This window comes from Rattus norvegicus, chromosome 5 (assembly GCF_036323735.1).
Source record: "Rattus norvegicus strain BN/NHsdMcwi chromosome 5, GRCr8, whole genome shotgun sequence".
Taxonomy (NCBI): Eukaryota; Metazoa; Chordata; class Mammalia; order Rodentia; family Muridae; genus Rattus; species Rattus norvegicus.
Window position 1 is genome coordinate 130351676 of NC_086023.1, and position 17110 is coordinate 130368785.

Below are 17110 nucleotides of genomic sequence, written 5' to 3' on the forward strand. Positions count from 1 at the left end.
TGTGGAGATAGGATAGGCTCCCTTGACAAGATAACCTGGTTGAAGCTGTCCTTAGCTGGATGAATAGCTAAAACACTGTGACTTTCTTGGGGCATATATCCTATTCCTGCCAAATAAAAGACAACAAAAGGAGCCTATTCCCAATTGGCTGGGAATATTTATGAGCTGGCCTATATATGAGTTCTCTATGTCGTGTTTCCCTGAGACCCAGACATCTTAACCTAGTTGTTTATTTTCCTTTTACAGTCTAGAGATGGCACCTTGCCCCTAGTACAGCTGGTCCTTACTCCAACCAGAAACTGGACATATGAAGCTCTGTCTCTCAGAACAGGCATTACTGACTCTAGCTTACCAGGTGGGATCATGGCATTGGCTGGACAATGGTAGCCTCACTGAAGTACACAACATACTCTGTATGGCAATATTTACTATTATGAAAAACCATTTCATTATGAAATATATTTCACACTGTTATCACATGATATAGGAATAGAGACCTATTTTCTTACTCTGTGCTTGCCTTTCCCATAAAACAAAATCTCTTCTAGATCACTGCTGTTTTCTCCAGCACCAGGAACAGTGTCTGGCACATGTCAGGCATTAAGCAAAAATTCAAAGCACGGGTTACAAATTAACCTGTATAGTAATATCCGTGACCATGTCCATTGCCACTTTGTAGCCAAGCACAGTCTCAAGTTCTCAATACACATTGGCACACCAAATCTTCTTAACGAGTCTAGTTTACAGACAAATGACACAGTCACAGATACGGAAGTAGCTTGTCTAAGGCTGCAATTGACACAAAGTAAGGGTTTGAACTCATGCATTTTAGATCAAAAGGCCCTGTTAATAACCACTAGGATAAATCGCTGTATTGCTTTTTACTGTTGAAAGGATGAGAAATACAAAATGGGAAAGAGCACGTGGGTTTTGGAATTAAACAGACGCAGATGAGCCTTTGAATTCTAAGTCTGACCCGTCCTAGCCTGTGACCTTATACATGGTGCTCTTTCTTCTAAGTGGGAAAAATACCCACTTCCGAGGCTTGTTATGAGATTGGATACAATAACCTAAATAGAATTCTTTTTCTCAAATCCCGGTCTGCACACTACAAAGGACCGCCATTATAGTGATTTATCAGTGTTAGCTGCGTGGTGCAGAGAACAAGTGACTTGAAGTAGTCTAGTAGAAAGAAGAATTACTGAGGCATTATAGGTGAGTCACGGCGATCAGGAAAAGGTTCACATAAATAGGCACTCTCAAAAGTTACAGAAGTGCGGTTGGTGAGCAATAGCAGCGTCACAACCAAACTTCAGAACGGAGGGCTTTGAGTCCAAATTGGCAACTCAGTAATTGACTACATGGTGTGGAAGAACAAGGTCATCGATGGCATTTACAGAGGCACCTCTGGGGCAAAGTGAGTGAGGGAAGCCTCACCAGGCGAGATGGAAACCTTGTGAAACAAGGTGAGAGAGCAGAAGGGTGCTGGACCTCATACGCAGAAAGATCTGTCGGCATAGCTAAGGAACAGCAGCCTGCACTTTCACAGTGGAGTAGAAGCAGGAGGCAGGAGAGAGATGCATGATGGGAGACTGAGCAGGAGTGCACTGCCAGGCCACAGAGCCTCCTGGGCCTTGAGAAGGCAGAAGAACTTATTCCGGAGCCACAAAACCCGAAGTAACCGTTTTAGAGACCATCCCAACTGTGTGCCTATAGCAAAGAAATGGTTTCTCCACCATGTAAAAACAAAGCATACTCAGAAGATGAATCCATTTTTGTTTGTTTGTTTCAGGATCACAGCCGATTCCTCTTCGGTGCTCTATTTTTGACCTGAATAGATCAGAGGCATTTTCAGCACCAGCATATCACAAACCCACGATGCGGTGCTGGTCCCCTTTTGTGCTCCAAAGCCATTTTTAAGTAAATTCTGCTCAGCAAATGTTACTTTTCCCTTCTCCAGCACAGTGCCCTGAACAACTTGGTAAATATTTGCTGAGTTGGGCTGGATTTATTCAGTAACTATGGTATAAAGAGCAATGTGCCAATAGACAAGGCTAAGACCCAAAGGCAAAGGGGACAAAAGAGATGGATATTGCAACATTGTTGCCCCAATAAGACGGAAATGCAAGTGAAATGCAAATGTAGCATGCCCATGAAGGTAATACACATACCCCTAAGAAAACTCACAGGGCGCCGCATTCTTTCAGTCTGAGTCCTACCTTCTAGTGCCACAACAGTCACACAACTCCTTGCAGGCAGAGGACTGTGCGCCGTTACTACTGGTTCTTCTGAGATCGCCAAATAAGTCTCCATAAATACTTGTCAAATGGATTTATTTAACCTCCATTGCCAGAGAGATACAACTCAATTTGCAATGTAAACTGAGGCTTGGAAAATAATATGACTTGTGGACATAAGGCTGGTGAGTGACACAGTAAAACTAGCAACAGAGCCACGATCATTACTGTTATTATTTTAAATTCTAAGAAAATTCCACCCCCTGATGTGTTTTCTAAATGCTACCATCAAAGGGTTTTTATTTTCATACTATGAGGAAAATGTCCTTTCTGGTTGGGTAGAACTCAAAGTTTACAATTTGAGTTCTCAAACTCAGATTGAGTGTTTTCTCCTGTCAGTTATAGGAGCTCCAAAATGCTGGCTTCAGGACTAATGACTATGGTCACATTGCAGGTACAGACATCTACAAAGGAGGCACAGTCACAAAATCTTTAGTGATACTATGACTTAAAGGTTCTCTAATATTCTTTGTCCAGTTCCTAGGCCAGAATTAACCCAGCTACAATGCAATCCAATGTCTACTTCAGGTACTTTGCTCTCGGTACTTTCAAAATTGAACACATGGTATAAAATACTCTATGGTCTTCCTATCTCCTGTTATGACTAAATCAGAAGCCCAAATGGCAGCTACTAAATCCTCAAGAGGAGAGACAAACTGAGCGAGCTATCTTTGTAGGGTAACCGTTCATGCACAGTAGGCATTTCAATATATTTTCATGGACTCAAACAATAGCTTACTTGTTTATCAGTACTGGCTTCCTGTCTATACACGTATATAAATCATTAGGAGAGAAAGTTGAATTAATTCTATTTTATAGACTAAGAAATCAAAACTCAGAAAAGTTAGGTGATTTAGGCTAAACAGACTCCTGTAAATGTAAACAGATTCAAGACTCTCAAGTCTTCTAATTATAGGTAGGTTCTTTATGAAAAAAAAAAACACAGCAAAATTACATTATGATAACTTAAATTAACTCTATAAACTCTTATCAAGAACCTACTATATGTCAGACATTGAAATAAGGAAGCATTTAGCATGATCATTTGTCTCCAAGCTGAAAAGATAACCAAGAAAGACCTAGCTCAGAAGAGTGAAATAACACGCTACACGCAATTTGCAAGAGTTTAAGTGGCTACGTTTTTTTTTTCCGTCCCAACCGCTGCCTTTCTCTCTCTGGCCATTTATCTCACAATATGACCATTGCTTCTTGGTGCAAACAGTAGCATATACTCCTTTGATAGCTTATTTCTTTACAATATAAAATAAATTTAATATTCTTACTCCCGTTGACTTGGTTTACAGGGGTTAGGTTATAGGGCTAGAAAACATCTTTAGAGAGTCGTGACTTCTGAAATATGTTAGCTAAGTAAAGACATCTTGGTCTTGCAAAAATGATCAGGAAAGAAGCATATTCTAACCCAAGCTACCAATTGAGTGTTAAAAGCACATCACAATGCTCAAATCTTCTTAGCTGGTAGCCTGTAAAGTTTTATCTTTACACATTGTTGCATTCACTCAAGCATTCTTACTTAAGCAAGCTCTGTAAGTTCTTGCCTCTGTGCTTGTACACATACTATTCTGTTCACAAGAAATCCCTCTCTCTTCCTATTTGTCTATCTATGGGGGTTTCCTGGCATTTAGTCCATGAAGCCTTGTCTCCTTTCCCCAATAAAAGCTGATGTTTCCTTCTTGTGTGCAGTGTAGCGCCTCTGTTCAGACATGGTCTATACTCAGCCTAATACCGTGTACTCACTGTTTTAGGGGTACATTAGGTCATTCTAGGAGGCATCTACAACATGGGTTTACCTGTAGTAGATATGCAATATTTGTTTGCTTATTCTACAATTAAAATTTCGGTCTAGAAAAGGAATTATCTCTGTTTCCCCATTTCCCCCAAGAAATGTAATTTTTGGGGAAGGCAAACATGTTCCCAGACACTTAGGAGTGATAACTTCTGATGTTGCTGAATTTATAAACTTAGGCAGTGTTTTAACTTTGTTTTTTATAAAAGGGGGCTAACATCATCTGCCTTAATTACAGATAAAGAGACCAAATTGACAGCATAGGACAAAGTGGTACACCGTCAAGTAAATGTGAGAGATGATCTCCATGGGCACAAGTATGTTCTAAGCAGAACTGAACAGGAAGAAGCTGAAGTTCTAGAATGCGAACTTGCTTCTCTGTCGGTGGAGCGCTAGTTCAACTTGCTAGCTGGGAAAGCACCAAGGTCAAACCAATTACAAGCCTGCCTCTCCGAAAGTCATTAAGAGGACAACTGTATAAAAGTTCTTTTTGCAGAGCCTGGGTGTATACTCCCATAATCCCAGCCTTGGGGGAGCCTGGGGCAGGAGGATGGGCTTGGGGTCAGCCTGATCTAATCAGAGAAACCCTACTTTACTGCAAAACAAAACGAAAACAAAAACCCCAAACAAACAAACAAACCAGCAAAACAAGTCTTTATAATTGCAATTTTGAGTTCAAACAGTTTTCTTCTTGTAAAAGTTGTAAGCCAGAAATAAAATAAAACGTAACAATTCATTTGCGCTCTACCACTGAGCTAAATCCCCAACCCTCCACTGAGCTAAACCCCCAACCCACAACCCACGTTTCAATTTTCAAGCATCACAAATATCTGTCCAGCATGGACTTACCTCCTACTCCCTATCCTACCATTTGCTCACCTGAGAGCTCAATCCAATCATCTCTTTCTGTCCTTCATTGACAGGGGACAGTTGTCTTCTCCATCACCCTTTTCTAAAACCAAGCTCCTTACACTCTTAAGGCTGGAGTTTGAATCCATGACTTGACACAGGCAAGGCAAGGACTTGGTCATTGATTTACAGTCCCAGCCTCCACTTTTTCATCTGTGTTTATGCCCAGAGAACCACACTATAAAAATTCCCAACTTTGCCCAGAGTGCCTGCATTCACCCTACAAGGCATAGAGACACACGACTGTAGATGTAACTTTTATTCTCCTGAAGTAATCGCTGTCTCTGAGCCGTTTGCCTCCATCTGCTAACCTAGGCCTAGCCCTGGAAGCTTCCAGCCTCTGTACAATCTTATCTAGGTTAGAATGTTTTTAGCCTCTGATACTTGCTACTGAATAAGCTCACCCTTTCTAGTGTTTTCTGAGACTTGGCAGACTGGTCAACTCAGCTGTTCTGGTTCAAACTCTTCTCCAAGCCGACTGGTTCAATCTGGCTTCGTTCTTCAGGCCTCTCCTGAATTGCTCTGCTTGGCCTCACACTAACTCTGGTAATCCGTTCTAATCGTCTGGCTCCTTCTCATTCTCTGGCTCATTTCGTCTTCACCTGTGTCTTGCTTGTTCTCTCCTCAACCTGTGTCTGTAAAACTGCTTCCTTCTCTCCTCCTCTCTCTATACAGTCCTTGAAGTACCTTACCTTTCCTCTCTTCTCATGAGAGTTGGGCATATCCTATTCTGTCAAATCTTTCAGATCAGTTACTTTGCCACTCAATTAGACATCACTTTCAAACACTAGCGCTTCCTTCGACAAGCTAACTTTACTTCCGTTTGGGATTTAAGGTGCGCACTAAGGATGTATCTGTTCTCCAGGCGGAGGAATTGAAGGTGTGTGCTAAGGCCAAGCCACACCCCAACTAGATACAGGTTTTTCCATCAAACAACACAATCTCAGGATTCACAGTGTGATCAAATATCCTGCAACACATACCTGCTAAACTCACAGGCATTCATGGTAAGAACTTGAAACGGATTCATACGTAAAGAGAAATGTTTTTACTGTCTCTCCCAGAATCATGGCTCTTTAAAAGGGAAAGCACAGAGCTTAGAAGACTGGGGAAGGGGGTCAGATTGATTCATAAGCCCTTGCCTCATTTTAAAGATCAAGTTGAAAAACCTACTCCTCTCCATCCTGAAGTGGAATCAAATATTTGTGACATTAAAACAATGTTTTGAGAAACTGTGTTTTTAGTTTAAGTCTTGAACTACTTCAGCAACTTCTTGTATTTTTCTTCCATCCTCACTGGGCATCGGCTTAGGACAATGTGTGGATTTATTTATTGTTTCAAGACAGTCACCTCCTTAGAGCCATGGCCCAACAACTACCTGTCCTGCCACTGCTCACTACTCTTAGGAGTCATCAGTGACTGCCATGCCAAGGCCTTTGTGACGGTGTCCTTCCCCCAGTGCTTCTCTCTCCTTTTCTCTTCAGATAGGAGGGTAATAAATAGAGGACTGGTATTATTCTCACATCTCACACCTCTTCAGTCAATCCGATCACTTCTAGAGCTGTTTGTGCTGCCAGGGGCACTCATCCCCTCCTCACTAAACGGAGGAGGGAAACGGAAGGGAAAATTAGAAAAATTACATTAACTCTTTTTGCTTCAGCTTCTCCTTTGAGAAACAGAATTTCAAAATGCAGCCATGTGTGAAAGCACAAGGTAGATGGAGGAAAAGTCGGGGTGGGGGGGCGGTTAAAAGAGAAATAGCTCCAAAGAAAGCTTTGTTTCTGCGTAGAAGTGAGACAAAAACATTAAGTAAGCAGAACCCGCTTTTATTTTAATCCTAGTTGTCTCCTAAAGGTTCTAACAGGCTCTTTCATGAATTTAAAAACAATACAGCACCGGTTTAAATTAATTACATCCTCAGATTTTCTCCTTTTTTGATGACTAAATCTCAAGTTAGTTCTAATTCCAAAGGAGATGTCCTTCAAAATTGGGGGGACACAGAAAACACAGTAAAGCCACATAATTCCACGGAAGAACTGAGGGGCTTGTCTGTGTGAGGAAGCTACCACGGGTCAACTGCCTTGAGCAGTGTGAGGAGGTGCTGGCTGGCAGGGTGTCAGGGGATGTGGCTTCCCAGGACACTGGGCTGATGGGCCATTTTTACCTGAAGGAGGGCTTTTGCCGAGAGACCGAGGACTGACAGACTGAAGGGAACTCATCCTCGAAGCACCTTCACTGTTCAGGCCCCATACATGGAAGGTTCTGTCCAATGTTGTTAATCATTCGATCCTAACAGAAGCTCTGTGAATCTTCTCATTTTAAAGATGAGTAAATTAAACTGAAAAACTGAAAAAAGTTGAAATAGCTTCTCCACAATCAGCAAGTTGAAAAAGTCAGGACTCTAATTCATATATACCTGACTCTCAAAAACTTTTTTTTTAAAAAAAGGTTTATTTATTTTAAAAAAGTTTTATTTATTTTTATGCATACTGTATTTTGCCCACATGCATGCCTACACACCATGTATGCACAGGGCCCCCAGAGGCTAGGAGAGTAGGAACCTCTGGAATTGGAGTTAGAACAGCTGTGAGCGGCCCTATGGTTGCCGGGAACTGGACCTCGGTTCTCTACAAGAGCGGCAGGTGCTCTTAACACTCAGCCATCATTTTAGCTCCCTGAAAACTTTTTGTATTTTCAGCTTCTTAGGAAATAAAACAATGACTGGAGTGATGGGTTCGTGGATAAAGCACTTGGGAAGTAAGCATGAGGACCAGAGATGGATCCCAAGAACCCATATAAAAAGCCAGCCTGACATGGTAGCCATATGTAATCCCAGCACTCAGGAGGTAGAGGCAAAGGATTCCTAGGTCAAACCAGCTAGCTAAACCAGTCAGAATTGCCAAGCTCCATGTTCAGCAAGAGATCCTACCTTAATCAATATAGTGGAAACTGATCATGGAAATCCCCAATATCAATTTCCAGCCTCCATACACATGTGGACATACGTCTGCCCAACAAACATTCAAACACACACACACACACACACACACACACACACACACACACTCACACACATACACACAGGTAAAGGAAGGAGGACAGGAAGAAATTATGAAAGGAAGGAAGGAAGGGATGAACAATGAATGAACGAACAGTATTTCTAGAGCCTTGTCAGTACAGGGGAAGATCCTCCTTGTTCAGAGGCACTTAGGCTTCCACAATCCCTGATCTGGCTTTACCAACATAAGCATGCTTACTGTGGAGTCTGTAGGAATGAAACTAATTTTCCTATGTGGGGACAGGACAATATATATGGTTTTAGCTTCAACTGCACCCTGGCCCTCTGGGTCCTAATCACAATAACCAGGTTGATTTCAAAAGTGGAACCTCTTCCATTTTAGAAGCAATTAAAATATAATCAAGCTGGAAAGTTATCCTCCCCCAAAGCCACCTAAAACAGAGCAACTCCAAAATAAAAGCAATTTACATATTTTAGTCCAAATTAAAAAGTAAAAGCTAAGGATTGCCTTTTAATATCCTGAATAATAAATGTACATTTATGTAAAGCTTCCTTTGGGGAACAGTTACCAGGAGGACAACTCTCCCAATATTATTCATAAGTATCACTTTTGTTTTGGTGTTACGGCAAGAATCTGGACTTGGGGGAATTAGACTGTCTGTACCCAGTACATCAACCGAGATAATTAATGTTTCAGACATGTACGATCCCCAAATTGTAGATGTGTGATTGGCTACATTGCAAAAAGGAACCTAAGAGAACACGAGTCAAATCTGGTCCAAATCGCAGATCTTCAGGGATGTAGCCAGTTTATTCCACTTTAAGAGGGCAGTTTCCTAATTGCAAGTTGCACTAGCAAAGATGTCAGGCTTTCTACTTTTAAACAACCCTCAGAGCCTACGTTTATCATTAGACCTGTATTTACTACTGTGGCTTATTCAAAGAGGACATTAACTACCTACCTACCTACCTACCTACCTACCTACCTACCTACTTACCTACCTACCTACCTAGCTAGCTCAACTCGTTTCTTATTTATCACATACAAATTCAAAAGCAAACTTTTAAAAGATTTAAGTTCATCTGTTAGAGAAACAGACTACTTGATAAGTCATTATTAGCACAAGCCATAACATAATAGAGGTCACAGCCATTTGTAACACACACACAAATGCTCTCTCTCTCTCTCTCTCTCTCTCTCTCTCTCTCTCTCTCATGGAGGTTGAGAAACAGAGACAGAGAGATGGAGACACACAGAGATAGACAGATGACAGATAGTCCACAGTATCTAGATATGTATTAAAAGGTAACACTAAATCTTCTACTCCATTAGCAAAGTTTTTGTTTGTGCAGAAGTATGCCAGGAGGGTTGCTGTATCCCTAGATACAGTCACAGAGGAAAGCTATGAAAGAGACATCTGTGCCAGGTATAGTGACAAACTACTGTAGTTCCAGATACTCTTAAGACTTTGGTGGCTGGGGATCACTCGAGTCCAGTATTTTAAGACCAGGTTGGACAACAAAAACATTGAGGACATGTCTCAAGAAAGAATTAATAAATGAATTTCTGTTAGAAGAAAGGTATTCATATTTCTGTAAAATTAACAGGTTCCAGGCGAATTTCACAGGTATCGGGCTGAAAGATAATTTCTTTCTAACTGTCCAAACTGCTTCTTCCTGGAGGTGAACTCCTGGATACACGGAACCTTACAGACAAAAATGTCTAGAAGATCTTTAATTTCTGTCTTTTGGATTCGTTTAGAGACCCATACAAAGGACAAACCACTGATGTTTCATCAGAAGGTTCCCATGAAATTCTGCTCACACTTTGACACAGGGACGTTTGGTAATAGTCGCCTTAAAACCTCTCACCTCAACTTTATCCCTAGTCATAGACACAACCTCTCATTGTGTATTTTGGGCGTGGAAAAAAGTTGAAAGAAGTGGCAACCTTGAATTCCAAAGAAATGCATACAAGAAGTCCTCACCGAGCATGTCTTCATGGAACGAGGAAGGGCCATCAGCTCTGCTGTTCCCTGATGGCAAAGCAAACCTTATGGCTGCTTGTTACAAGAGGGGGGGACAAAGAAAGAGGGCTCAGAGAAGCACGGGAGCAAGATGGGACCCCTCGCCCCCACAGGTGGAGAAGACCTCCCTCCCGAGGTGGTGTTCTCTGAATCTGTCATCTTGGCTGGAACCCATTCTTTGCCTCCTTCTATCCTGAAAAGTAATTACATTCCCTATAGAAAACAAATGTTTATTTTGTTTTTATAGTTTAAAAATGAATATTTGAAAATTTAAACTCAATAAATGTTATTTTTCAAACCAAGATTCCACCAAAAGTCATTTCCAGGAGGTACCTAAGCCACGTAAATTTTTTTTTCACTAATGAAAACCCATATGTTAGTTTTGTATTTAACTACTTCTGGGGTTAAAAACAAGTATCTTTTAACAACAAAAACATCAATAACAAAGATGTAAACACAACGTACTAACAATATTTCTTCAATATTTTTACCGTTTTCTTCACTGAAATTTATTTAAAGATTCTTTGATCGATCTCAGCATTTCTTGAGTCTTGAGACAATCTTTGCTAGTAAGTGAGTGCACACAGGTGCGTGTGTGTGTGTGTGTGTGTGTGTGTGTGTGTGTGTGTGTTAATCTCGGGTGTTAGCTACAAGGATCTCGGTAAGACAAGTCCAAAGCAAAAATGGTGGAGGCAGAATCTCAGGGTTGAGGGAGGGGGAGGGGGAGGGGGAGGTGGAGGGGGAGGTGGAGGAGAGAACTGGAGGGGTGGGAGACTGAGACACTAGCCTGATAAGAGCACCAAAAATGTAGCTAATTTTTTAATGAATTCATGAACAACATAAATATTACCACCAAGCTAAGTGGATGTCCATACCTAGCTAGCTGGCTGATGGCTTTCCTATTTTCTTCCTTTTGTAACAACTTCGTTTCCAAACTGATTGGTTCCTAACACTGATGCTCCGAAGCTATTGTGGACGTGCTGCCTGAATTCTTAATAAGGTAAACAACAAACAAAATGGCTCATCTCTGCACCCCCAGCTAGCACCACAAACCAGCTATTATTAAAGGTGTGAACAAGCAAAGAAGGAAGTAATGAACTTGCAAAGTCAAGGCTCTGTGAAATCACGGGGCATCCTGCATTTAACAGTTCAGATTCATTACTCATTATCTTCTACATCAGAAAGCTGTAGATCCACATGTTGACGCCCTGGATGTCGTGGTCCAATGCCCCCCACCCATGTTCCCTGCCTCTCATTCTTGTCCTTTAGCCTTTTTTCCTCTTCCTTGCTAGATAGCTAAATTAAGACAATCACTGCTTGTGAAACCTCCTCCTACCCACTTGCCTTTAGGCCACCCTCTCCCCTCTCTTTTAACCCTTGGAAGCCATTGATCTACAGACATCCTCTAGCCATAAAAAATACTGAGGCTTTAAAATCCAAGGGTGACCCTAAAACATCTCAAAAAACTCGAAAAACACAAAGCATAGGATGCCAACAGGGCTATTCTACCTCCTCCTCCTCCTCAGTTTTATTACTATTACTATTACTAGTGGTAATATCACACTAATATGTCCCCAAAGAACAAAGCCCCCATTTTAATTCAAACGCTATATCCCTTGATCCCTTGATTGAGCGAGCACTTTTTAGCTCACAGACACAGTTCAGGATTTGCACACTTTCCAGCTCCTCAAGTGGTTGGTAGAGAAAGTGTCTGGCATCTGATGGAAGTCTGTAGAGCCTTAAGATCTTTTCAGATAAATATATGAAAATCATATTTTTTCCTAATAAGAGCACTCTTAGAATTAATAAAGAAAATGAAGTACTTAAGAAAAGCAGCCTACTTCAGCTTCCTTTCCATATAGCGGTCCATACACATGTACAGGTAAACACCAAATAAGGAAAAGCTAAAACAGATGCAAGAATTCATAAAAAATACAGATTACCCCCCCCCCATCCATAAAATGCACTAAGGAATGGAGAGTCAGGAATGAAAGGTCGACATTACTTCCTTCCAAAGGGGAATCGACTAATTCTGCCCACGGCCCATCAACTGCAAGACAGTAAGATAGACGCTTGAGAGTGTTCATGTCCCTTCTTACCCCCCAAACTCCCAATGACATTGGGAAAAATACTGCATTGCAGCATTTGCCAGCACATACTCGTATGTCTAGCAATCGCTGAGTAGCTCACCAAAATAAAAATGTACGTATTAAAGGTCCGGGCATGTAAAGTGTGTGGTAGCCACAGATCACTGGAACTGATGAAGAAATTTGTCAAGACCGAAGTAGTTCTGTCCATATGACATGGCCTCTATCAAGATAGTCCACCATGCCTTACTTGTGGCACTCACAGATTATTTGTTTCTTCTTTTTTGTTTTAAATGAAAATCAGGTATTAAAGTACCAAAGGCTAAATGAAGCAGAATGGGTCTTTATAGTATTTTGTCTAGGACGAGAATTCAACCACAGAAAGGAGATAAGTGCAGAGAGAAGAGACCAAAGCAAAAGATTTGCCCTGAGGAAACCCTTTCATTGTTCATAGTAACTCTGACTTGAGAAAAGACCTCAGTTCATCCACAAATCCTTTTAGAGACAATGGACACACACACACACACACACACACACACACACACACACGCGCAAAATTACACAATGATTTTAGATTTAAAATTTCAAACCCGTTTTCATAATAGAAACCATAAATTTAAAATATCTGAAGTCGACCACATCTCAAACACTTTTAGCGATACTGAATTTGGAATGAAAATACATACACACTATCATTTTAAAAATATTCGGCTAGAACTACCTCATAATAACCTTGTCTTGCTTTCACAACAAAATCCCCATATTAAAAGAAACAAGAAAGGTCCTTCGGAGAATAAAATAAAGTTTTAAGGCTTTGTGCAAACCATCAGACATCAGCAAGTCCATCTGAGTAGTGCTAAGATGATGCCTTGAATAAATGGTGGTTAGGAATGAATGGCACTGAGACTGAAATAAATGCATATGTTTTAAAATGAGATATTAAAAACAGAGTATAAATAAATGGTTCTCAGAGTAATTTTTCCTATACTCTTTTGCTCTGTTCATTTAATTCCTCCAAAAAATTAAATATCATCTGATTTAATCAATGCGTTACTATGAAACACAGAGGCAATTGGAAATTGCGACCTAGTCAATGTTTTTGCAGCGATATTTCCATCCAGATTTTTACTTCATAATAACTGCACATCCGGCCTGGTGCTTCCACCAGGGTATCCCTCCACATGCAGGTAGTTGGTATTAATAGTTTTTAAAAAAACAAAGAAACAAGAAAGATCATCAGCAGAGCTATGTGTCTTTTTTTTTTATATAACCAAGCCAAGGTGACAGTTTTTATAGAAACCATTTTCCCTAACTAAAAACTGCTAGAAAATTCTCAGAAAATAAAACTTTATTAGCGACAATAAAAGACTATTCTGTTTTTATGGATTATATAGTGTTTATGCACTAAAGATAGAAAAACAAGGTTCAAGGATAGGACAAAAATCTAAGTTTATTATTATTATTTTTTACCTTAAGAATAAAACCAAAATAATGTCTCCTCCAATCAGAAAACAAAACAAAAAGAAACATTTTCACAGGAAAAAAAATGGTGGGCCCATGGTGGAGATTTCTAATGAAGAGAAAACAAATTAAGAGGATTTTCAATAAAGGCAATTATATTGTCCACCCTTGCAATACATTTGAGTTTCTTAATTTTTCATTTTGGGGCTTCAAATTAGCTACTCAATTATGTATCTTTATTGTCACCAGGAAGAAACCACAACTGAGGACTATTTCAGGTTTTATCTATGCTCCTCCAAGTCACTCAAGTACTCTCTGTTAGTCCTTTTTGGTTGGTACCCACCATTACTGGGAAAAAGACACTACTCAGACAAGCATTCAGAGAGAGACCAGGGAGAAGTCGGCTATCCAGTGTGCATGGGTCCCAGCAGACATTCAGAGACACTTAGAAAAGATCACCTTTTCACTCAGCTTACGCCAAGATCCAAGACCACATGCATTTGGATGGATTCTGTGGCTAGAGGAATGGGCAGAGGAGGAAAAGGCTCTTCAGTTATGATGCTCTAAAGACATTTATTTATACTCCGGATCTAAAATGAGAGACATGATGAACTCTTTGAAACTACAGTACCAGCATCCAATGTAGTAAAAATGCAGTATCACCTAACACAAAAATCACTGGCTAGCATAAATCTAATCTGCCTATATTTTTCCTATGAATAATTGCTGGAAATTCCAGAGAGATCATTTGCAGAACCTGTCAGTTGTGGGAACTCACTGTTAAGCTTCCATCAACTTCATTCCATATAATTTACATTTTTTCAAATGGCCTCACAAGATTTCTTGTAATTTTTTGCACGTACAATCTCACAGCAGGGAAAGGGGAAGGAGAAAGACAGAACGAGAGAGAGAGAGAGAGAGAGAGAGAGAGAGAGAGAGAGAGAGAGAGGGAGACAGAGACAGACACAGAGAGAGAGACAGAGAAAAAGACAGAGACCCTATTCTCCCTTCCCCCTCTTCTCTTTTTTTAAACAAACAAACAAAAAGAAAAAGAGGAGAGACTGAACAGATGCTTAAAAATAGATTCGAAAAAATCACTGTAAACCAGAGTTAGAAATGTAATTAACACCTATTTATGAAGAATAATTAAAGTTGGGCCAGTCACAAAGAACAGCAAAGATAATCGAGGTCCTGTCCCCCCTCCTCCCTTTTTACACTGTTTGCAGTGTGTTCTCATGATAGCCACCTGCTCCCTGCTCGGCTTCTCCTCTGTTCGTTTCCCCGGCAACCTTTCATTGGGTTTTCCTCCCAGCTATCGCTTTCAGTTGGGCTGCTCGGTCTAATCTTATTTGTTTTACACCCATCAAAACAAGCAGCCAGACAAAGGCAATCCTCTAAGAATGGGGACAAGACCACAGCTTTGTTACAACATCTATGCAGAGTGAAAAGTCTTCCCGGGGCTTCTCTGGCTTTTCTAAAAAATGAATTTATAGCTTTCCCTATAACCAGCCCCAAACCCCCTGAAATATACTGCTGGTGAAAATTCAAAGTCAAAGTGGGCACGCATGGCATCCGTTCGTGCCATTTTGTGCTGTATCTTGAGGGTCAACACCGGGAGACAGGAACAGCACTCAAGGAGTTTCCCTGTTTCTTTTTCCAGAAAAAGGCGATGCTAAAAATAGATTTACTACTTCGGCAGAAAGGTTTTCCACCTCCCTATCCACATCTGAAAGTCCTGTTTCACAATCGCATCTGCTGGTACTGAATCTCACCTCCTCCACCCCTCATCCCCAGCCTTCCCCATCACTCCCAGCATGAAGACTGAAAGAGAAACGTGCCTTTAACTTTAACAGTCGTGTAATTCGGCTGAAGGCTCACAGAGGCGGTGGACACGCCAACCAGCAGTGACGGTGACATTGTGATTGTCAAAAAAAAAAAAAAAAAAAAAAGACACCAACCTTTCTTGCCTAAAATGTGTTTGATGGAAGAGACAGTATATGCCTTGTGTGCATGCAATGCCATTATACTTAGAGGCAGATTCTGAATTTCAGAAAAAGAAATACTAACACACACACACACACACACACACACACACATTAGAATAGTGATTTACAATGCAGTCCACAATCCTTACACACACACACACACACACACACACACACACACACACACACACACACACACACACACGGCTGGAACCTCCAAGCTGCCTTCTTTTTTTCACTTACCATCTTCAAGCCATTCCACTCCATCTGTGATCAGAAGATGGACCCTCACACAGTGTGTCAAAAGCAGAGAGGAACGTTATGTAAAAGCCGACATTCCCTTCTTACAGAGCTGCTGCCCAGAGAAGGAAGCAACAACTCAAGCTACACATACAAGCCGCCTCCTCTTTTTATGAGGTCATGACAGGAAACTCTTTGAAATACAAGATGCAGCGTTTACCGAAGCCCAAATAAATCACTCTCTTTGCCGTTTTGACTGCGCAGTCCCCAGAAACACAACTGCCCATCTCAACGTTCAGCACCCAGGAGCTGCCTCTCCAGGTTTACATTTCCAGCACGGAAATGGAGAGATTCCTAACCCTGCTGCATCCACCCAGTGCCCCACAAAACCCAGGCATGTAGACAAACCTCTTCTCTCTTACAAAAAGAAACCCCCTTCCACCCCCTCATATGGTCTCAAGTAATAGAATCTCTTTCAACAAACCAGCAATTATTTCAGCCCATCCCCACCCACTGCTTTTATGTGGAAGGGAAAACTGACAACGACCTGTTAGAAATGACAATCTCTCTCCCCACTGCTTTTCAAAAAGAGAACCTACCCGCACGCTACACAAAAGATATAGTAAATGAAGGAACCAAAGAGCAGCAGAGAACTAAACTCTCGTGCAAGCATTAAGACTGGCCAAGGAGTAGACGCTTGCCTTCCTTCCCTCCAGCAACACGAACAACAGATTATATATCTAGTTATACCTACCATAACCATTCTTATTGGCAAATATTGGGTCTCGCAGCGCTTCGACTCTTCTCTTAAAATTTGCAAAGGTTTCAGGATATAATTTGAAAATGACTACTATTGTTATATATATTACAGATCCACAGAACACAGTGTGGATGATTGTAAAGTAAATCTATTATTGGGAGGGGGTGGGGTGGGAAAGAAAGAGGGGGAAAAAAGAGAGAGAGGAAGAAAAGGCGCAGTGAGCTGAAACCCCTGATTCTAGGATGTAGATAAGAACAACTGAACAGAGCCTTGCTGAAATTGGCTCGAAGCTTCCCCTTTTTACATCCATTTATGGGACCATCTGTCAGCTGAAGCCAGACTCTGATTGGCTGGGGAAACGAAGGGAGGCGTTGCAACATCAGGTGCTATTTAAATTAGCTACTGCCAGATTGACGATGTTAATGATCTGGTGACCTCTACAACAACAGAGACCAGATTTCTGAACTGCTTCTTGTGTCTGGTAATTAAAGCCCGGCTGAAGCAACAACAGCCATGCTTGT

General features: G+C 41.0%; 1 protein-coding gene across 11 annotated transcripts in view; it reads right to left on the reverse strand.

Moving 5' to 3' along the window:
- Elavl4 (ELAV like RNA binding protein 4) overlaps positions 1-17110 on the reverse strand; it is a 143689-nt gene that overhangs the window by 66258 nt on the left and 60321 nt on the right. The window contains exon 1 of one of the 11 annotated variants that reach the window (XM_006238594.5): positions 16584-16920. The exons of 5 other annotated variants lie outside the window; for them this stretch is intronic. In XM_006238594.5, the coding sequence (XP_006238656.1) occupies positions 16584-16592 (9 nt within the window). In that variant the 5' untranslated portion in view covers positions 16593-16920. Of the gene's footprint in view, positions 1-15832; positions 16237-16583; positions 16921-17110 lie in introns of those variants that run through there. 5 more of the 11 variants (XM_063288155.1, XM_063288157.1, XM_063288156.1 and 2 more) reach the window with 5 other exon arrangements.